General features: G+C 40.8%; 1 protein-coding gene across 4 annotated transcripts in view; it reads right to left on the bottom strand.

Moving 5' to 3' along the window:
• DGKZ (diacylglycerol kinase zeta) overlaps nt 1-24,292 on the bottom strand; it is an 821,282-nt gene that overhangs the window by 325,497 nt on the left and 471,493 nt on the right. For all 4 annotated transcript variants that reach the window (XM_053720300.1, XM_053720299.1, XM_053720298.1 and 1 more), the window contains 2 exons: nt 3,800-3,882; nt 2,503-2,563 (listed from right to left, as the gene is read on the bottom strand). In XM_053720300.1, the coding sequence (XP_053576275.1) occupies nt 2,503-2,563; nt 3,800-3,882 (144 nt within the window). The remainder of the gene's footprint in view (nt 1-2,502; nt 2,564-3,799; nt 3,883-24,292) is intronic.

Below are 24,292 nucleotides of genomic sequence, written 5' to 3'. Positions count from 1 at the left end.
AGGCCTCTAAATGCCGCTGCGCATCACACGTGTATTATGGCTAGCAGTGAAGGGGTTAATTATGTAGCTTGTAGGGAGCTTGCAGGGTTAATTTTATCTTTAGTGTAGAGCTCAGCCTCCCACCTGAAACATCAGACCCCCTGATCCCTCCCAAACAGCTCTCTTCCCTCCCCCACCCCACAATTGTCCCCGCCATCTTAAGTACTGGCAAAAACTCTGCCAGTACTAAAATAAAAGGTATTTGGCCATTTTTAAAAAAAAAAAAAGCATATTTACATATGCTGATGTGTATGATCCCCCCTTAGACCCCAACCTCACTGATCCCCCACCTAACAGCTCTCTAACCCTTCCCCTCTGCCTTAATGGGCGCCATCTTGGGTACTGGCAGCTGTCTGCCAGTACCCAGTTTTGCAAAAAATTTGCCATTTTATTAAAAAAAAAGCCATTTTCTGTAGTGTAGCTTTCCCCCCCCACCAAGACCAACCCCCCACCCCTTCCAGATCCCTTAGAATATATTTTTAATGTTTAAACTTTATTTTTTTGTTTACTTTTTACTTTGTTTTTCTGTAGTGTAGCGGTTCCCACCCGCTCCCGCCCCGTGCACGCGCCCGCCCTCCAACCCCCGTGCACGCGCGCGCCCCCGTGGGTCCCGCCCCCAATCCCGCCCCCCTCCACTCCATACACAACATCGATGGCCGCCCACCCGCCTCCCACGTAAGCTCCCACCCACCAACGATACCGGCCATCGATGTCCGGTGCAGAGAGGGCCACAGAGTGGCTCTCTCTGCATCGGATGGCCAAGGGGGGTTATTGCAGGATGCCTCCATATCGAGGCATCACTGCAATAACCGGAAAGCAGCTGGAAGCGAGCAGGATCGCTTCCAGCTGCTTTCCAGACCAAGGACGTACGCCACACGTCCTCGGTCATTAAGTGTATTTTTTTTTAGGACGTGTGTCGTACGTCCTTGGTCGTTAAGGGGTTAAAGTGCCTCTGATTAACTCTGAATAAAGTTCAGCTGTTCTAGTAGGTCTTTCCTGACATTTTGTTAGTCGCATCCTACAGCAAAAGCCATGGTCCGCAGAGAGCTTCTAAAGCATCAGAGGGATCTCATTGTTAAAAGGTATCAGTCACGAGAAGGGTACAAAAGAATTTCCAAGGCATTAGATATACCATGGAACACAGTGAAGACAGTCATCATCAAGTGGAGAAAATATGGTGCAACAGTGACATTACCAAGAACTGGACATCCCTCCAAAATTGATGAAAAGACGAGAAGAAGACTGGTGTGGGAGGCTGCCAAGAGGCCTACAGAACCATTAAAGGAGCTGCAGGAATATATGGCTGTGTAGTAAATGTGACAACAATCTCCCGTATTCTTCAAATGTCTGGGCTATGGGGTAGAATGGCAAGATGGAAGCCTTTTCTTATGAATAAAAACATCCAAGCCCAGCTAAATTTTGCAAAAACACATCTGAAGTCTCCCAAAAGCATGTGGGAAAAGGTGTTATGGTCTGATGAAACCAAGATTAAACTTTTTGGCCATATTTCCAAAAGATATGTTCGGCGCAAAAACAACACTGCATATCACCAAACGAACACCATACCCACAGTGAAGCATTTTGGTCGCAGCATCATGCTTTGGGTCTGTTTTTCTTCAGCTGGAACTGGGGCCTTAGTCAAGGTAATAAATTATAAACAGTTCCAAATATCAGACAATATTGGCAAAAAATCTTCAGGCTTCTGCTAGAAAGCTGAACATGAAGAGGAACCTCATCTTTCAGCATGACAACGACCCAAAGCATACATCCAAATCAACAAAGGAATGGCTTCACCAGAAGAAGATTAAAGTTTTGGGATGGCCCAGCCAGAGCCCAGACCTGAATCCGATTGAAAATCTGTGGGGTGATCTTAAGTGGGCTGTGCACAAAAGATGCCCTCACAGTCTGACAGATTTGGAGTGTTTTTGCAAAGAAGAGTGGGCAAATCTTGCCAAGTCAAGATGTGCCATGCTGAAAAACTCATACCCAAAAAGACTGAGTGCTGTAATAAAATCAAAGGGTGCTTCAACAAAGTATTAGTTTAAGGGTGTGCACACTTATGCAACAATATTATTTTAGTTTTTTATTTCTACTTCCCTCCACCTAAAAGATTTTAGTTTGTTTTGCAATTGAGTTGTACAGTTTATAGGTCACCTTAAAGGTGGAAAAAGTTCTGATTTATCTTTGTCTCATTTTTACATCACAGAAACCTGACATTTTAACAGGGGAGTGTAGACTTTTTATATTCACTGTATTTTAATATAAAACAGAACAAGGAGAAACAGAGAGAAGGATAGATCGAGAAAGAGAGCATAGGCAAGGTAAGTGCATAAACAGAGCAAGAGACAGTAAGCGGAGGCTGAAAGTGTATTATTAGAACAAAGAGGGAGAGGAAGATTAGTGCTGCAAGAAAACAGATAAACTTTATACTAAATAGAAAAAGTAAAAACGCACAGTACTCACAGTTCCATCTCCACCACATGCCAGGATTCGCAAAGATGGAACTTTACGATACATTTCTAAGCTATTGAAAGAACATAATTAGGAGATACATTTTAAATAACCATTAAATACAGTAGAATTGCATAATAAACAAAAACATAAGAAAAAGACAACATATTAACACTTAAGGACGATGATCTAAAGCTCTCTAGTCTCGCGAGATTATCTAAGAATTCACCTCAGTACAATTTTAGAAAGGCTTGAGAGCTGTATAACTCGCTATGGAGGATTCAAAAGCCCTCAAGATTTTGTGCGATTTCTCTCCATGCCGGGAGCAAGCTGTTAATCATCGGGCCCTTAGTCTGAATTTTAAATGTGTAGTAGATTTTTTTTCAGACAAATTTCATCAAAGTTACTCCCTTATTTCCTACCTTCTAAATCATGTGATAGCCATCATCCAATCACAAAGCACAAACACATACTGTAAAGTCTTGCACATGCTCACTGTGCTCGCAGAATCATGAACGTTTAATTTTGACTTAAATGTCCCTTTAATATTGCAACACAAATTTAATGAAAAAATATCAACAGTAACACACAGACATCTACAAAAGGACATACATATCAGCATATACTAAACACATTATTACAAATCAGTAAACACGCAGTACACCACAAACTGCAAGGAAAAACCCCACACGCAAACACTAAACACAAAAAAACATGACACACAATCGGTAACAAGCAAATTACAGTCACAGTAACAAACTATACACACAAGCAGGACCAATAGTAAAATAACTGAGCAAAACAAGAAGACAAACTACACAATGTGATACACTGCACTGTAAAAGAAAAGTTTTAAAATTACGTTGAAATCTAAAATCTGAAGATTTAATAGATTTTAAGCTGTCAAAGTTGTACTTACCTGGTCTCCTCTCCAGGATCTTTTGATCATGTCTTCTCTGGTCTGGTGGTGGGAGCGCGCTACATTCAGTTCAATAGACAGCGCGCCCGCAAAGCGCTTTTGAAACAGAAGACATGATCAGAAGATCCTGGAGAGGAGACCAGGTAAGAACAACTTTGACAGCTAAAATCTATCAAATCTTTAGATTTTTAAAGCTGTCGCTAAGATAATGTTACATAATTCTGCACTATGTGAAGAATTATGTAACATTTTTACATTTACTGTCCCTTAACTTCCTTTTAACTTGTAACACATTAAAAATAGCTATCCTCACTCACAGTGCAAGAGGCATAAGACTCAAACTCAAGAAGTGTTTGACAGAAATAACTATTATCCCACTAAGGTACTTACGCTTCCTTTGGCCCACCCTGGCTGAGATCAAACACCTGGCGTGGATTCAGATACCACATGAAAGACTGGAGGATCTTCACACCCTGAATGGGAGAGACATTAAAAGCACTCAAACTCAGGATAATTATACAAATTCCAGAAGCACCAATACTTAACACACAAAGTCTACTTCGAGAAGCAGAACAGTTAAAGATGATAGCAAATAACTGAATATAACATATTCCATACAATGAACACGTAGCTTTGATTTTTTTTTTTTTGTGGTCAATTTGTGTGTCCTGATATGAAACTTCCATCAGGATAAATGAAAACTGTATGCAGGTGGTATCCTGTGCCGACTTCTGGTACAAGGACTACAGTGACCAATCTTGGTTGGGTGTCCGTAGCTACGTGAGTTTGTGAACCTCATTATCTGTGCCTGGGCATCTTTTAGGATGTACATATCATTTTCATTGTATTTGGATTGACCTTTGCATTTTACCTTCTACACCTGATGAAGAGGGCTGGGTTGTGATGAAATAAAGCAGATAACATTTGATTAGGATAAGGCATGTGTTGAGTGTTCTGTAAAGATACCAATTGTCAGATTGGCTACAGAGAACCCTGGATTCAACATCAGCATCCATACCTACTGGATCAAGGTCTGTTCTTTCATCTGGATACAGATATAAGATCTGCATCTAACAGCTTGGTAGCTGAGTGTTGCTGTTTCATGAAGTATGGACTTTCATTTATAAATGTTTGTAGGCTTTTAAAGATCTACTTCTACAATCTACTGTTGTGCTTTGATATGTCTTATCTGCATGTATACATGCAGTTATCAGTTCTACTGCACTCAAACTCCAGCTCTTGTATCAGCCATTACTTAATTCATACCTAACAATGTTCTTAGTTTCATGTCTCTCAAGACATCATACTTTCCCAGTACAGCTGCCAGTACCTAAGATGGTGGATCTAGTTAGAGGAGGGAGGGTTAGAGAGCAGTTTGGGGGGGGGGGGGTGTCAAGAAGGTTGGGGGTAAGGGCATATCCTACACAGCAGAAAAAAAAGCCTTTTATTTTAGTACTGGCAGACTTTCTGATGATGGGGGTGACCATTGTGGGGTGGGGGAGGGAAGAGAGCTGTTTGAGAGGTGTCAGGGAGGGATCAGGGGGTGTGATGTGTCAGGTGGGAGGCTGATCTCTACACTAAAGCTAAAATGAACCCTACAAGCTACCTAATTAACCCCTTCACTGCTGGGCATAATATAAGAGTGGTAATTACCAAACCAATGCCAAAGCCATATATATCTGCTATTTCTGAACAAAGGGGATCCCAGAGAAGCATTTACAACCATTTGTGCCATGATTGCATAAGCTGTTTGTAAATAATTTCAGTGAGAAACCTAAAATTGTTAAAAAAAACATAATTTATGTAAGAACTTACCTGATAAATTCATTTCTTTCATATTAGTAAGAGTCCATGAGCTAGTGACGTATGGGATATACATTCCTACCAGGAGGGGCAAAGTTTCCCAAACCTCAAAATGCCTATAAATACACCCCTCACCACACCCACAAATCAGTTTAACGCATAGCCAAGAAGTGGGGTGATAAGACAAAAGTGTGAAAGCATAAAAAATAAGGAATTGGAATAATTGTGCTTTATACAAAAAAATCATAACCACCACAAAAAAGGGTGGGCCTCATGGACTCTTGCTAATATGAAAGAAATGAATTTATCAGGTAAGTTCTTACATAAATTATGTTTTCTTTCATGTAATTAGCAAGAGTCCATGAGCTAGTGACATATGGGATAATGAATACCCAAGATGTGGATCTTCCACGCAAGAGTCACTAGAGAGGGAGGGATAAAATAAAGACAGCCAATTCCGCTGAAAATAATCCACACCCAAAATAAAGTTTAAATCTTATAATGAAAAAAACTGAAATTATAAGCAGAAGAATCAAACTGAAACAGCTGCCTGAAGTACTTTTCTACCAAAAACTGCTTCAGAAGAAGAAAACACATCAAAATGGTAGAATTTAGTAAAAGTATGCAAAGAAGGCCAAGTTGCTGCTTTGCAAATCTGATCAACCGAAGCTTCATTCCTAAACGCCCAGGAAGTAGAAACTGACCTAGTAGAATGAGCTGTAATCCTTTGAGGCGGAGTTTTACCCGACTCGACATAAGCATGATGAATCAAAGACTTTAACCAAGACGCCAAAGAAATGGCAGAGGCCTTCTGACCTTTCCTAGAACCGGAAAAGATAACAAATAGACTAGAAGTCTTTCGGAAATTCTTAGTAGCTTCAACATAATATTTCAAAGCTCTAACTACATCCAAAGAATGCAACGATCTTTCCTTAGAATTTTTAGGATTAGGACACAATGAAGGAACCACAATTTCTCTACTAATGTTGTTAGAATTCACAACCTTAGGTAAAAATTTAAAAGAAGTTCGCAACACCGTCTTATCCTGATGAAAAATAAGAAAAGGAGAATCACAAGAAAGAGCAGATAAATCAGAAACTTTTCTAGCAGAAGAGATGGCCAAAAGAAACAAAACTTTCCAAGAAAGTAATTTAATGTCCAGCGAATGCATAGGTTCAAACGGAGGAGCTTGAAGAGCCCCCAGAACCAAATTCAAACTCCAAGGAGGAGAAATTGACTTAATAACAGGTTTTATACGAACCAAAGCTTGTACAAAACAATGAATATCAGGAAGACTAGCAATCTTTCTGTGAAAAAGAACAGAAAGAGCAGAGATTTGTCCTTTCAAGGAACTTGCAGACAAACCTTTATCCAAACCATCCTGAAGAAACTGTAAAATTCTAGGAATTCTAAAAGAATGCCAAGAAAAAAGATGAGAAAAACACCAAGAAATGTAAATCTTCCAGACTCGATAATATATCTTCCTAGATACAGATTTACGAGCCTGTAACATAGTATTAATCAGAGAGTCAGAGAAAACTCTATGACTGAGAATCAAGCGTTCAATCTCCATACCTTCAAATTTAAGGATTTGAGATCCTGATGGAAAAAAGGACCTTGTGAAAGAAGGTCTGGTCTTAACGGAAGAGTCCACGGTTGGCAAGTGGCCATCCGGACAAGATCCGCATACCAAAACCTGTGAGGCCATGCTGGAGCCACCAGCAGAACAAACGAGCACTCCTTTAGAATCTTGGAAATTACTCTTGGAAGAAGAACTAGAGGTGGAAAGATATAGGCAGGATGATACTTCCAAGGAAGTGACAATGCATCCACTGCCTCCGCCTGAGGATCCCTGGATCTGGACAGATACCTGGGAAGCTTCTTGTTTAGATGAGAAGCCATCAGATCTATTTCTGGATCCTCAGGCGGAGGCAGAAGAAATACCTCTGGGTGAAGAGACCATTCGCCCGGATGTAACGTTTGGCGACTAAGATAATCCACTTCCCAATTGTCTATACCTGGGATATGAACCGCATAAATTAGACAGGAGCTGGATTCCGCCCATACCAGAATTCGAGATACTTCTTTCATAGCCAGAGGACTGTAAGTCCCTCCTTGATGATTGACATATGCCACAGTTGTGACATTGTCCGTCTGAAAACAAAAGAACGACTCTCTCTTTAGAAGAGGCCATGAGAGAGCTCTGAAAATTGCACGGGGTTCCAAAATATTGATTGGTAGTCTCACCTCCTGAGATTCCCAAACCCCTTGTGCTGTCAGAGACCCCCAAACAGCTCCCCAACCTGTCAGACTTGCATCTGTTGAAATCACAGTCCAGGTTGGAAGAACAAAAGAAGCCCCCTGAACTAAACGACGGAGGTCTGTCCACCACGTCAGAGAGTGTCGTACAATCGGTTTTAAAGATATTAATTGAGATATCTTTGTATAATCCCTGCACCACTGGTTCAGCATACAGAGCTGAAGAGGTCGCATGTGAAAACGAGCAAAGGGGACCGCGTCCAATGCAGCAGTCATAAGACCTAGAATTTCCATGCATAAGGCTACCGAAGGGAAAGATTGAGACTGAAGGTTTCGACAAGCTGAAACCAATTTCAGACGTCTCTTGTCCGTCAGAGACAGAGTCAAGGACACTGAATCTATCAGGAAACCTAAAAAGGTTACCCTTGTCTGAGGAATCAACAAACTTTTTGGTAAATTGATCCTCCAACCATATTCTAGAAGAAACAACACTCATAAAAGACTGGAAAGGTTCTTTCTAGTGAAAATGAGCAAAGGGAATTGAATCCAATGCTGTGGCCATAAGACCTAAACTTCTATGCATATATAGCAACTGAAGGAAATAATAGAGACTAAAGGTACCGACAGACGGAACCCAATAGAATTATCCCTTGTCTGATAGAGACAAAGACAGTGACACAAACTATCTGGAAACCTAAAAAAGGTGACCCTTGTGTGAGGAATCAAGAGCTTTCGAAAAAAAGATCCTCTAACTATGTCCTGAAGGGCAAGTGAATCATATGAGATTCCGCATCCTCAGAAAATAATCTGAATGAAAACAGACAAATGAAAATATGCATTTATTGTATCTAATGAAAACAAATAATGCTATCAATGACCATAAAAAGGCAAAATAGTTTGAATAAAACTCCAAACCCGGTTCCTAAAAAAGGAACTGGAAGAAATACCCCAGAAGATTCGAGGTCTGAGCAGCGCTTGAACCCCATGGGTGCCCAGCTATGCTTCAACAGTACCCAAAATATATAGGACAGAAACACACTAAAAGAAAGTGTTAGCCTTACTGGAATAAAATCAAAGAAATTTGGACAAAATAGAACCAAATAAATTTCAAAGAAGTCTTAACCTGCCCTTTACCAGCCAAGCTGGAATACGGCACGTACATCGCAATATTAGGGAGCTGATTTCGAACCCCAATTATAAACATGTTACTTGGGAAAGAACTCAGGAATTCGTTCCTTAATAAGAACAACCAAACTAGTATAAGCTTAAAGTTTTAGTCTTAGAACTCAATCTTGAAGCCCAGAGTAACAGTTAAGAATTGAATCCAATTATAAAACAAATAATTGATTATCTTAGAACAAAAGAAATATGGATTTTTTTTTTGATTTTTTTTTTTAAAAATCACAAAATTCTTCTAGCTAAAATAGCTAACGACATAGATTAACCCTCATTTGCAAAAATATTCAATAAAATGAAGACACAAATGAAATTATTAGCATGATAGACCAGTTAAAGGAACAGTCAATACAGTGGACTTGCATAATCAATAAATGCAAAACAACAAGACAAATGCAACAGCACATAGTCTAGTAAATGTTGTCCATTAAGAATGCTAAAATAAATCATAATCTGATACTTGATCTTAAAGTAAACAGAACAAAAATAAAGCAATTGCAACATCCAAATAAATCACAGGACCAAGAAAAGTACCTGAAACTAAATAATTTTCCATAAATAAGATACAACCATCTAAAGGAAAATAAATACTATTTTGCTATAGAAACAATAGCATAATTAGTAGGAGTAGAGATAGCCCCAATAAATTGGAGAACCCTCCAAATTGAATTTAACTGCTGGCAAAGAATATAGTTTAAAACCTTAGAAGAAGGAATAAAAGAAAATTCTCAGCCTATTCCATTCCCTAGTATGAGGAATTGGAAAGAAAACTTCTGAAAACACAGAAGAATAAATAAGCAGAAATAGTGTCAGCTAGTCTTAAAGAACTAGTTACCTTAATATCCAAAATAATCAACACCTTTTCAACAAAGAACAAATGTACTTTAATAAAGAAAAAAGAAAAAAGTAGATTTGTTAGTGTCAATATCTGATGAAGAAAATTCTGAAAGAGAAAAAACATCATCAGAGAAGGATAAAACAGTATGTTGTTGGTCATTTGAAACTTCAATAATTTAAAAAGAAGTGAAAGAGACCTAAAAATGTTATTAGAAGGCACAAAGTCAGACAAAGCCTTTAAAATAGAATCAGAAAAATATTTCTTATAAATCTTTTAAATATTTCTTGTACATAAGATGTAAGAATGGCAATAAAGCATAAATACTAATGGATTCTGCATGTAAAAGTATATCATAATAACTTATTACAAACCATAGCTAAATATAAACATTTATAACATTTAAAATAAATTAACTTAGCTTTGGTAGAACTGAACTCAGTTAAGTGTTTTTCCAGAAGTAGCTTTTGATCCAGGGTCAATCTGAGACATCTTGCAATATGTAATAGAAAAAACAACATATAAAGCAAAATTGAACAAATTCCTTAAATGACAGTTTCAGGAATGGGAAAAAAATGCCAATGAACAAGCTTCTAGCAACCAGAAGCAATAAACAATGAGACTTAAATAATGTGGAGACAATAATGACGCCCATATTTTTTAGCGCCAAAAAAGACGCCCACATTATTTGGCGCCTAAATGCTTTTAGCGCCAAAAATGACGCCACATCCGGTAACGCTGACACTTTTGGCGCAAAAACGTCAAAAATGACGCAACTTCCGGTGACAAGTACGACGCCGGAAATAACTTAGAAAAAATTTTGCGCCAAAAAAGTCTGCGCCAAGAATGACGCAATAAAATGAAGCATTTTCAGCCCCCGCGAGCCTAACAGCCCACAGAGAAAAAAGTCAAATTTTAAGGTAAGAAAAAAATTGATTATTCAAATGCATTATCCCAAATAATGAAACTGACTGTCTGAAATAAGGAATATTGAACATCCTGAATCAAGGAAAATAAATGTTTAAACACAAATATTTAGAACTTTATATAAAAGCGCCCAAGAAATAAGATTTACTTACCTCAGGACACTCATCTACATGTAGTAGAAAGCCAAACCAGTACTGAAACGAGAATCAGTAGAGGTAATGGTATATAAGAGTATATCGTCGATCTGAAAAGGGAGGTAAGAGATGAATCTCTACGACCGATAACAGAGAACCTATGAAATAGACCCCGTAGAAGGAGATCATTGAATTCAAATAGGCAATACTCTCTTCACATCCCTCTGACATTCACTGCACGCTGAGAGGAAAACCGGGCTCCAACCTGCTGCGGAGCGCATATCAACGTAGAATCTAGCACAAACTTACTTCACCACCTCCACGGGAGGCAAAGTTTGTAAAACTGATTTGTGGGTGTGGTGAGGGGTGTATTTATAGGCATTTTGAGGTTTGGGAAACTTTGCCCCTCCTGGTAGGAATGTATATCCCATACGTCACTAGCTCATGGACTCTTGCTAATTACATGAAAGAAAGTGAACTTTTCTCTTGTAAGGTGTATCCAGTCCACGGATCATCCATTACTTGTGGGATATTCTCATTCCCAACAGGAAGTTGCAAGAGGACACCCACAGCAGAGCTGTAATATAGCTCCTCCCCTAACTGTCATAGCCAGTCATTCTCTTGCAACTCTCAACAAGCAAGGACGTTGTAGGAGAGAGTGGTTAAATATAGCTAGTTTATTTTCTTCAATCAAAAGTTTGTTATTTTTAAATAGTACCGGAGTTGTGCTATTTTTCCTCAGGCAGTAAATAGAAGAAGAATCTGCCTGAGGTTTCTATGATCTTAGCAGGTTGTAACTAAGATCCATTGCTGTTCTCACATATGTCTGAGGGGATTACACAGATGAGGTAACTTCAGCGAGAGAATGGCGTGCAGTTTATTCTGCTATCAGGTATGTGCAGTTATAATTTTTTCTAGAGATGGAAAACACTAGAAAATGCTGCTGATACCGGATTAATGTAAGTTAAGCCTGAATACAGTGATTTAATAACGACTGGTATCATGCTTACTCCCAGGGGTAATACCCTTATGATATTGCAATATAAAACGTTTGCTGGCATGTTTAATCGTTTTTATATATGCTTTGGTGTTAAAACTTTATTGGGGCCTAGTTTTTTCCACATGGCTGGCTTAAATTTTGACTAGAAACAATTTCCACTGTTGTAGTATAAAAGTTTCAGTTGGTGCAGTTAAAATTACAAACTGTGACATCCAGCTTCCCTCAAAGGCCCTCTGAATGCTATAGGACAACTCTAAAGGGCCCAAAGGCTTTCCAAAGTCGTTTATTGGGGAAGGTAGGGCCACAGCTTGCTGTGGTAGTTGGTTGTGACTGTTAAAAAAACGTCTATTTCATTTTTTTGATCCGTTTTTTGAACTAAGGGGTTAATCATCCATTTGCAAGTGGGTGCAATGCTCTGTTAGCCTATTATACACACTGTAAAAATTTCGTTTGATTTACTGCATTTTTTCACTGTTTTTCAAATTCTGACAAAATTTGTTTCTCTTAAAGGCACAGTACCGTTTTTTATATTTGCTTGTTAACTTGATTTAAAGTGTTTTCCAAGCTTGCTAGTCTCATTGCTATTCTTTATAAACATGTCTGACATAGAAGAAACTCCTTGTTTATTATGTTTAAAAGCCATGGTGGAACCCCCCTCTTAGAATGTGTACCAAATGTATTGATTTCATTTTATGCAATAAAGATCATTTTCTGTCTTTAAAAAATTTATCACCAGAGGAATCTGATGAGGGGGAAGTTATGCCGACTAACTTTCCCCACGTGTCAGACCCTTTGACTCACGCTTAAGGGACTCACGCTCAAATGGCGCCAAGTACATCTAGGGCGCCCATAGCGTTTACTTTACAAGACATGGCGGCAGTCATGGATAATACACTGTCAGCGGTATTAGCCAGACTACCTGAACTTAGAGGTAAGCGAGATAGCTCTGGGGTGAGACAAAATGCAGAGCATACTGACGCTTTAAGAACCATGTCTGATACTGCCTCACAATATGCAGAAGCAGAGGAAAGAGAGCTTCAGTCAGTGGGTGATGTTAATGACTCAGGAAAGATACCTGATTCTAATATTTCTACATTTAAATTTAAGCTTGAACACCTCCGCGTGTTGCTTAGGGAGGTTTTAGCTGCTCTGAATGACTGTGATACCATTGCAGTGCCAGAGAAATTGTGTAGACTGGATAAATACTTTGCAGTGCCGGTGTGTACTGATGTTTTTCCAAATACCTAAAAGGTTTACAGAAATTATCTATAAGGTATGGGATAGACCAGGTGTGCCGTTCTCTTCCCCTCCTATTTTTAGAAAAATGTTTCCAATAGACGCCACCACACGGGACTTATGGCAGACAGTCCCTAAGGTGGAGGGAGCAGTTTCTACTCTAGTAAAGCGTACTACTATCCCTGTCGAGGACAGTTGTGCTTTTTTTTTTAGATCCAATGGATAAAAAAATTAGAGGTTACCTTAAGAAAATATTTATTCAACAAGGTTTTATCCTACAGCCCCTTGCATGCATTGCCCCTGTCACTGCTGCTGCGGCGTACTGGTTTGAGTCTCTGGAAGAGGCTTTACAGGTAGCGACTCCATTGGATGACATACTTGGCAAACTTAGAGCACTTAAGCTAACCAATTCTTTTATTCTGATGCCATTGTTCATTTGACTAAACTAACGGCTAAGAATTCTGGTTTTGCTATACAGGCGCGCAGAGCGCTATGGCTTAGATCATGGTCAGCTGACGTGACTTCAAAATCTAAGCTACTTAACATTCCCTTCAAGGGGCAGACCCTATTCGGGCCTGGTTGAAGGAGATTATTGCTGATATCACTGGAGGAAAAGGTCATGCCCTTCCTCAGGACAGGTCAAAATCTAGGGCCAAACAGTCTAATTTTCGTGCCTTTCAAAACTTCAAGGCAGGTGCGGCATCAACTTCCTCTAATAATAAACAAGAGGGAACTTTCGCTCAATCCAAGACTGTCTGGAGACCAAACCTGACCTGGAAAAAAGGTAAGCAGGTAAAAAAGCCTGCTGCTGCCTCTAAGACAGCATGAAGGAACGCCCCCCTATCCAGGAACGGATCTAGTAGGGGGCAGACTTTCACTCTTTGCCCAGGCGTGGGCAAGAGATGTTCAGGATCCCTGGGCGTTGGAAATTATATCCCAGGGATATCTTCTGGACTTCAAAGCTTCCCCCCCAAAAGGGAGATTTCACCTTTCACAATTATCTGCACACCAGATAAAGAGAGAGGCATTCTTACACTGTGTACGAGACCTCCTAGTTATGGGAGTGATCCATCCAGTTCCAAAGGAGGAACAGGAACAGGGTTTTTACTCAAATCTGTTTGTGGTTCCCAAAAAAGAGGGAACCATCAGACCGATTTTGGATCTAAAGATCTTAAACAAATTCCTCAAAGTTCCGTCGTTCAAGATGGAAACTATTCGTACCATCCTACCACTGATCCAGGAGGGTCAATATATGACTACAGTAGATCTAAAGGATGCTTATCTTCATATTCCGATACACAAAGATCATCGGTTTCTCAGGTTTGCCTTTCAAGACAGGCATTACCAGTTGTAGCTCTTCCCTTGGGATTAGCTACAGCCCCAAGAATCTTTACAAAGGTTCTAGGGTCGCTTATGGCGGTCCTAAGGCCGCGGGGCATAGCAGTAGCCCCTTATTTAGACGACATCCTGATACAGGCGTCAAACTTCCAAATTGCCAAGTCTCATACGGACGTAGTACTGGCATTTCTGTGGTCGCATGGGTGGAAAGTGAACGAGGAAAAGAGTTCTCTATCCCCACTTACAAGAGTTTCCTTTCTGTAGAAATGAAAATTCACCTGACGGAGTCCAGGTTATCAAAGCTTCTAAATTCCTGCCGGGTTCTTCATTCCATTCCGCGCCCTTCGGTGGTTCAGTGTATGGAAGTAATCGGCTTAATGGTAGCGGCAATGGACATAGTGCCGTTTGCACGCTTACATCTCAGACCGCTGCAACTATGCATGCTCAGTCAGTGGAACGGGGATTACACAGATTTGTCCCCTCAACTGAATCTGGACCAAAAGACCAGGGATTCTCTTCTCTGGTGGCTATCTCGGGTCCATCTGTCCAAAGGTATGACCTTTCGCAGGCCAGATTGGACAATTGTTACGACAGATGCCAGCCTTCTAGGTTGGGGTGCAGTCTGGAACTCCCTGAAGGCTCAGGGATCGTGGACTCAGGAGGAGTCTCTCCTTCCATTAAATATTCTGGAACTAAAAGCGATATTCAAGGCTCTTCAGGCTTGGCCTCAGTTAGCAACTCTGAGGTACATCAGATTTCAGTCTGACAACATCACGACTGTAGCTTACATCAACCATCAAGGGGGAACGAGAAGTTCCCTAGAGATGTTAGAAGTTTCAAAAATAATTCGCTGGGCAGAGATTCACTCTTGCCACCTATCAGCTATCCATATCCCAGGTGTAGAGCACTGGGAGGCGGATTTTCTAAGTCGTCAGACTTTTCATCCGGGAGAGTGGGAACTCCATCCGGAGGTATTTGCACAACTGATTCATCGTTGGGGCAAACCAGAACTGGATCTCATGGCGTCTCGCCAGAACACCAAGCTTCTGTGTTACGGATCCAGGTCCAGGGATCCCAAGGCGATACTGATAGATGCTCTAGCAGCGCCCTGGTCTTTCAACCTGGCTTATGTGTTTCCACCGTTTCCTTTGCTCCCTCGACTGATTGCCAAGATCAAGCAGGAGAAAGCATCAGGGATTCTGATAGCACCTGCGTGGCCACGCAGGACCTGGTATGCAGATCTAGTGGACATGTCACCCTTTCCACCATGGTCTCTGCCTCTGAAACAGGACCTTCTACTTCAGGGTCCTTTCAACCATCCAAATCTAATTTCTCTGAGGCTGACTGCCTGGAGATTGAACGCTTGATTTTATCAAAGCGTGGCTTCTCTGAGTCAGTTATTGATACCTTAAGACAGGCACGAAAGCCTGTCACCAGGAAAATTTACCATAAGGTATGGCGTAGATATCTTTATTGGTGTGAATCCAAGGGTTACTCATGGAGTAAGGTCAGGATTGCTAGGATATTATCTTTTCTCCAAGAAGGTTTGGAAAAAGGATTGTCAGCTAGTTAAGCGTCTGGCAGATGTTCCAGACGTTCAGGCATTTTGTCAGGCTTTAGTTAGAATCAAGCCTGTGTTTAAACCTGCTGCTCCACCATGGCGCTTAAACTTGGTTCTTAAGGTTCTTCAAGGAGTTCCGTTTGAAGCTCTTCATTCCATAGATATCAAGCTTTTATCTTGGAAAGTTCTTTTTTTGGTAGCTATTTCCTCGGCTCGTAGAGTCTCTGAGCTATCTGCCTTACAATGTGATTCTCTTTATCTGATTTTTCATATGGATAAGGTAGTCCTGCGTACCAAACCTGGGTTCTTACCTAAGGTGGTATCTAACAAGAATATCAATCAAGAGATTGATATTCCGTCCTTGTGTTACACAATCTGGACGTGGTCCGTGCTTTAAAGTTTTACTTACAAGCTACTAAAGATTTTCGTCAAACATTTGCTTTGTTTGTTGTCTACTCTGGACAGAGGAGAGGTCAAAAGGCTTCTGCAACCTCTTTTTCTTTTTGACTAAGAAGCTTAATCCGCTTAGCCTATGAGACTGCTGGACAGCAGCCTCCTGAAAGGATTACAGCTCATTCCACTAGAGCTGTGGCTTCCACTTGGGCCTTTAAAAATGAGGCTTCTTTTGATCAGATTTGCAAGGCGACGACTTGGTCTTCGCTTCATATTTTTTCAAAATTTTACAAATTTGATACTTTTGCTTCTTCGGAGGCTATATTTGGGAGAAAGGTTTTACGGGCAGTGGTTCCTTCCATTTAAGTTCCTTCCTTGTCCCTCCCTTCATCCGTGTACTTTAGCTTTGGTATTGGTATCCCACAAGTAATGGATGATCCGTGGACTGGATACACCTTACAAGAGAAAACACAATTTATGCTTACCTGATAAATTTATTTCTCTTGTGGTGTATCCAGTCCACGGCCCGCCCTGTCATTTTAAGGCAGGTAATTTTTAAATTTAAACTACAGTAACCACTGCACCCTATGGTTCCTCCTTTCTCGGCTTGTTTTCGGTCGAATGACTGGCTATGACAGTTAGGGGAGGAGCTATATTACAGCTCTGCTGTGGGTGTCCTCTTGCAACTTCCTGTTGGGAATGAGAATATCCCACAAGTAATGGATGATCCGTGGACTGGATACACCACAAGAGAAATACATTTATCAGGTAAGCATAAATTGTGGGTTTTTTTTATATTTGATCGCATTTGGTGGTGAAATGGTGGCATGAAATATACCAAAATGGCCCTAGATCAATACTTTGGGTTGTCTACTAAAAAAAATATATAGTTTTGATAGGTAAATATAAAAAGGCTCTATATCTGTTTAAATGTAGTGATGACAAAAATGCTAAAAATGCTCTGGTCTTTAAGAGAAGTTTTTGTCTGAAATGCCCGGTCCTTAAGGGGTTAATAGAGCTCTTGGGGATTGAGAATCTTTGCCTCCTCCTAGTGGCAAGGAAGAGTAATTCCCAGGAGTAGTGGATTGTGGACTCTCACCACCTGTATAAAAGAAATAACGATTTAGCTAGATATATGAAAATTCTTTGGTTGGCACAAGGGCCAGTATATGTTTGGGCGAGGTCATTTATATATGTCTTTCTGGTTCTTTTCAGATACAGAATGACATATATAAATGACCTCAACCAATCTTCTGTATTCTATATGAGCACACCCTGGGTTCTTGTAATAAATTGTACAAATATAAATCTGGTTAAAGTAAACAACAACAATTATAACGTAAAATTAAATCCAACCAATAGCTATGGTTTCCAACACATTAATTGAGAAAAGATACTACTAAGAACACTACATTACTTAATTCCAAACTGTACCCCAACTGATCAAACTGACATATGTGGTAACAAAAGTCCAGTCGGGATGCAGAAAACTACTTTTCATTGGCTCTTAACATATTTCTGGAGTATGGTATGCTTCCATCTCATTGCCTACATCTTCACGGCGCATTTGTGTCAAGTAAAAAAAAATTCAAACAGAGCCTAGGACCCCAGGATCAGAAATTAAATTTTGTGTCTGAAAACCTTTGCAATAACAGTTGATTGTATTGTGAGGCTCTGGAACTTTAAAGCAATTGTAAAGTTTAATGAATAAATGCCCAGTATCTAAAAATACTCTTAAAAAACAGAATTTATGCTTACCTGATAAATTACTTTCTCCAACGGTGTGTCCGGTCCACGGCGTCATCCTTACTTGTGGGATATCTCTTCCCCAACAGGAAATGGCAAAGAGTCCAAGCAAAGCTGGCCATATAGTCCCTCCTAGGCTCCGCCCACCCCAGTCATTCGACCGACGGACAGGAGGAAATATATATAGGAGAAACCATATGGTACCGTGGTGACTGTAGTTAGAGAAAATAATTCATCAGACCTGATTAAAAAACCAGGGCGGGCCGTGGACCGGACACACCGTTGGAGAAGGTAATTTATCAGGTAAGCATAAATTCTGTTTTCTCCAACATTGGTGTGTCCGGTCCACGGCGTCATCCTTACTTGTGGGAACCAATACCAAAGCTTTAGGACACGGATGAAGGGAGGGAGCAAATCAGGTTACCTAAACGGAAGGCACCACAGCTTGCAAAACCTTTCTCCCAAAAATAGCCTCCGAAGAAGCAAAAGTATTAAATTTGTAAAATTTGGCAAAAGTGTGCAGTGAAGACCAAGTCGCTGCTTTACATATCTGGTCAACAGAAGCCTCGTTCTTGAAGGCCCATGTGGAAGCCACAGCCCTAGTGGAGTGAGCTGTGATTCTTTCAGGAGGCTGCCGTCCGGCAGTCTCATAAGCCAATCGAATGATGCTTTTAAGCCAAAAGGAAAGAGAGGTAGAAGTCGCTTTTTGACCTCTCCTTTTACCAGAATAAACAACAAACAAGGAAGATGTTTGTCTGAAATCTTTTGTAGCCTCTAAATAGAATTTTAGAGCACGGACTACGTCCAAATTGTGTAACAAACGTTCCTTCTTTGAAACTGGATTCGGACATAAAGAAGGTACAACTATCTCCTGGTTAATATTTTTGTTAGAAACAACCTTAGGAAGAAAACCAGGTTTAGTACGCAAAACCACCTTATCTTCGTGGAACACCAGATAGGGCGGAGAACACTGCAGAGCAGATAACTCTGAAACTCTTCTAGCAGAAGAAATAGCAACCAAAAACAAAACTTTCCAAGATAGTAACTTAATATCTATGGAATGTAAAGGTTCAAACGGAACCCCTTGAAGAACTGAAAGAACTAGATTTAGACTCCAGGGAGGAGTCAAAGGTCTGTAAACAGGCTTGATCCTAACCAGAGCCTGAACAAATGCTTGAACATCTGGCACAGCTGCCAGTCTTTTGTGTAGTAAGACAGATAAAGCAGAGATCTGTCCCTTTAGAGAACTTGCAGATAATCCTTTCTCCAAACCTTCTTGTAGAAAGGAAAGAATCTTAGAAATTTTTATCTTATTCCATGGGAATCCTTTGGATTCACACCAACAGATATATTTATATCTTTTCCATATTTTATGGTAAATCTTTCTAGTTACCGGTTTTCTGGCCTGAACCAGAGTATCTATCACAGAATCTGAAAACCCACGCTTCGATAGAATCAAGCGTTCAATCTCTAAGCCGTCAGCTGGAGGGAGACTAGATTTGGATGTTCGAATGGACCCTGAACAAGAAGGTCCTGTCTCAAAGGTAGTTTCCATGGTGGAACCGATGACATATTCACCAGGTCTGCATACCAAGTCCTGCGTGGCCACGCAGGAGCTATCAAGATCACCGAGGCCCTCTCCTGATTGATCCTGGCTACCAGCCTGGGAATGAGAGGAAACGGTGGAAATACATAAGCCTTGAAGTTCTGACGAGACGCCATCAGATCCATGTCTGGAATGCCCCATAATTGAGTTATTTGGGCAAAGATCTCCGGGTGGAGTTCCCATTCCCCCGGATGGAATGTCTGACGACTCAGAAAATCCGCCTCCCAGTTTTCCACACCTGGGATGTGGATCGCAGACAGGTGGCAGGAGTGATCCTCCGCCCATTGAATTATTTTGGTCACTTCTTTCATCGCCAGGGAACTCCTTGTTCCCCCCTGATGATTGATATACGCAACGGTCGTCATGTTGTCTGATTGGAACCTTATGAATCTGGCCTTTGCTAGTTGAGGCCAAGCCCTGAGAGCATTGAATATCGCTCTCAGTTCCAGAATGTTTATCGGGAGAAGAGACTCTTCCCGAGACCATAGACCCTGAGCTTTCAGGGATTCCCAGACCGCGCCCCAGCCCACTAGACTGGCGTCGGTCGTGACAATGACCCACTCTGGTCTGCGGAAGCTCATTCCCTGGGACAGATGGTCCAGGGTCAGCCACCAACGGAGTGAATCTCTGGTCTTCTAATCTACTTGAATCATTGGAGACAAGTCTGTATAGTCCCCATTCCACTGTTTGAGCATGCACAGTTGTAATGGTCTTAGATGAATTCGTGCAAAAGGAACTATGTCCATTGCTGCAACCATCAACCCTACTACTTCCATGCACTGCGCTATGGAAGGACGAGGAACAGAATGAAGAACTTGACAAGAGCTTAGAAGTTTTGATTTTCTGACCTCTGTCAGAAAAATCATAATTTCTAAGGAATCTATTATTGTTCCCAAGAAGGGAACTCTTGTCGACGGAGACAGAGAACTTTTTTCTATGTTCACCTTCCATCCGTGTGATCTGAGAAAGGCCAGAACGATGTCTGTATGAGCCTTTGCTTTTGACAGGGACGACGCTTGTATTAGAATGTCGTCCAAGTAAGGTACTACTGCAATGCCCCTCGGTCTTAGAACCGCTAGAAGGGACCCTAGCACCTTTGTGAAAATCCTTGGAGCAGTGGCTAACCCGAATGGGAGGGCCACAAACTGGTAATGCTTGTCCAGAAAAGCGAACCTTAGGAACTGATGATGTTCTTTGTGGATAGGAATATGTAGGTACGCATCCTTTAGATCCACGGTAGTCATAAATTGACTTTCCTGGATAGTGGGTAGAATCGTTCGAATGGTTTCCATCTTGAACGATGGTACCCTGAGAAATTTGTTTAGGATCTTCAAATCCAAAATTGGTCTGAAAGTTCCCTCTTTTTTGGGAACTACAAACAGATTGGAATAAAATCCCATTCCTTGTTCCTTTATTGGAACTGGGTGTATCACTCCCATCTTTAACAGGTCTTCTACACAATGTAAAAACGCCTGTCTCTTTATTTGGTTTGATGATAAGTGAGACATGTGGAACCTTCCCCTTGGGGGTAGTTCCTTGAATTCCAGGAGATAACCTTGAGAAACTATTTCTAGCGCCCAGGGATCCTGAACATCTCTTGCCCAAGCCTGAGCAAAGAGAGAGAGTCTGCCCCCCACTAGATCCGGTCCCAGATCGGGGGCTACTCCTTCATGCTGTTTTGTTAGCAGCGGCAGGCTTCTTGGCCTGCTTACCCTTGTTCCAGCCTTGCATCGGTTTCCAGGCTGGTTTGGGTTGTGAGGCATTACCCTCTTGCTTAGAGGATGCAGAATTAGAGGCTGGTCCGTTCCTGAAATTGCGAAAGGAACGAAAATTAGACTTATTTTTGGCCTTGAAAGGCCTATCTTGTGGAAGGGCGTGGCCCTTTCCCCGAGTGATGTCTGAAATAATCTCTTTCAATTCTGGTCCAAATAGAGTTTTACCTTTGAAAGGGATGTTAAGCAATTTTGTCTTGGATGACACATCCGCTGACCAAGACTTTAGCCAAAGCGCTCTGCGCGCCACGATAGCAAACCCTGAATTTTTCGCCGCTAATCTAGCTAATTGCAAAGCGGCATCTAAAATAAAAGAGTTAGCCAATTTAAGTGCGTGAACTCTGTCCATAACCTCCTCATATGGAGTCTCTCTACTGAGCGACTTTTCTAGTTCCTCGAACCAGAACCACGCTGCTGTAGTGACAGGAACAATGCACGAAATGGGTTGTAGAAGGTAACCTTGCTGTACAAAAATCTTTTTAAGCAAACCTTCCAATTTTTTATCCATAGGATCTTTGAAAGCACAACTATCTTCGATAGGAATAGTAGTGCGTTTGTTTAGAGTAGAAACTGCCCCCTCGACCTTAGGGACTGTCTGCCATAAGTCCTTTCTGGGGTCGACCATAGGAAATAATTTCTTAAATATAGGGGGGTGGAACAAAAGGTATGCCGGGCTTTTCCCACTCCTTATTTACTATGTCCGCCACCCGCTTGGGTATAGGAAAAGCGTCGGGGTGCACCGGAACCTCTAGGAACTTGTCCATCTTGCATAATTTCTCTGGAATGACCAAGTTGTCACAATCATCCAGAGTAGATAACACCTCCTTAAGCAGTGCGCGGAGATGTTCTAATTTAAATTTAAATGTCACAACATCAGGTTCAGCTTGTTGAGAAATTTTTCCTGAATCTGAATCATGACCCCTTCAGATTGGTGTGAGGGTATGACAGAACAATTATCATCAGCGCCCTCCTGCTCTTCAGTGTTTAAAACAGAGCAATCGCGCTTTCTCTGATAAGTAGGCATTTTGGATAAAATATTTGCTATGGAGTTATCCATTACAGCCGTTAATTGTTGCATGGTAATAAGCATTGGCGCACTAGATGTACTAGGGGCCTCCTGTGTGGGCAAAACTGGTGTAGACACAGTAGGAGATGATGTAGTATCATGTTTACTCCCCTCATCTGAGGAATCATCTTGGGCAATTTCATTATCTGTGGCAGTACTGTCCTTACTTTGTTTGGACGCTATGGCACAATTATCACATAAATTTAAATGGGGAGACACATTGGCTTTCATACATATAGAACATAGCTTATCTGAAGGCACAGACATGTTAAACAGGCTTAAACTTGTCAACAAAGCACAAAAAACGTTTTAAAACAAAACCGTTACTGTCTCTTTAAATTTTAAACAGAAAACACTTTATTACTGAATATGTGAAAAAGTATGAAGGAATTGTTCAAAAATTACCAAAATTTCACCACAGTGTCTTAAAGCATTAATAGTATTGCACACCAAATTTCAGAGCTTTAACCCTTAAAATAACGGAACCGGAGCCGTTTACAAATTTAACCCCTATACAGTCCCAGCTATAGCCTTTGCCGAGACCCAACCAAGCCCAGAGGGGAATACGATACCAATTGACGCCTTCTAGAAGCTTTTCCAGCAAATTTCAGATCCTCCTCTCAAAAAACAACTGCGCAGTAATGGTGCGAAAATGAGGCTCAGTCTACAACTAGGAAGGCCCCCTGACTGGAAAAGATGTCTAACATAGTGCCTGCCGTTTAATAAACGTTCCCCAAGTTTATAAATGCAAATTGTCAGCATAAATATGAATAAAATGCCCAAATAAAGCAATCGATTTAGCCCATAAAAATGTCTACCAGTTTTTTAGCCCATATTAAGCCCTTTATTCTGTTTGTTTGACTAAGAAAATGGCTTACCGGTCCCCATGAGGGGAAATGACAGCCTTCCAGCATTACATCGTCTTGTTAGAAATATGGCTAGTCATACCTTAAGCAGAAAAGTCTGCTAACTGCTTCCCCCAACTGAAGTTACTTCATCTCAACAGTCCTATGTGGAAACAGCAATCGATTTTAGTTACTGTCTGCTAAAATCATCTTCCTCTCACAAACAGAAATCTTCATCCTTTTCTGTTTCAGAGTAAATAGTACATACCAGCACTATTTTAAAATAACAAACACTTGATAGAAGAATAAAAACTACATTTAAACACCAAAAAACTCTTAACCATCTCCGTGGAGATGTTGCCTGTGCAACGGCAAAGAGAATGACTGGGGTGGGCGGAGCCTAGGAGGGACTATATGGCCAGCTTTGCTGGGACTCTTTGCCATTTCCTGTTGGGGAAGAGATATCCCACAAGTAAGGATGACGCCGTGGACCGGACACACCAATGTTGGAGAAACAGGGGCACTTTCATTCATTAAACTGTAAAAAGACAATTATTTTTTTAAAAAATACTTACCTTTGCTTTATGGTAAACATAACGCCAATCCATCGTCTGCAGCTCCTGCTTTCTTTAGAAGATCGATGACGAATCCGGCTTCCTCCAATCGTTGTGTGCCCTCTTTGGTGTCCAGCTCATGAGGCAAGCAATTATTGGAGTAGGCCGGATTGTCATCTATATGCTAATGAAAGCAGGAGGTGCGGGCGGAGGATCAGCGTTATATTTACCATAACACAAAGGTAAGTCTAAGCATCATTGTAAAGTTTAATGAATGAAAGTGCCCCTGTTTTTAAGAGTATTTTTTGGATACCTGGCACCTATTTATTAAACTTTACAAACACTTTAATTATCAAAATATGTTGCTAAGCATAAACAATACTTGTCACAAATGTTGAATCAAAAATGCCTAATAAGTTACCACTTAAAGAATTTTTACAGAGTAGGTCAATGTTTACTTTGAGAAATCTTTATTTAAAAAAACAAAACTAAAACTAAAAAAACAAAACAAAATAAAAAACAGTCTAAAACGCTTCAGTATCGATATATATAAAAGGTTGACAAAGTACAGGAAATAATCTAGGGCAGGTGATCAGCAGATTTGTAGATCAGTGATTACGATTGTAGATCTT

The sequence above is a fragment of the Bombina bombina genome, chromosome 7 (genome assembly GCF_027579735.1).
Source record: "Bombina bombina isolate aBomBom1 chromosome 7, aBomBom1.pri, whole genome shotgun sequence".
Classification (NCBI taxonomy): Eukaryota; Metazoa; Chordata; class Amphibia; order Anura; family Bombinatoridae; genus Bombina; species Bombina bombina.
Note: the sequence above shows the minus strand (reverse complement) of the source record. Positions and strands in the feature narration are given on the sequence as shown.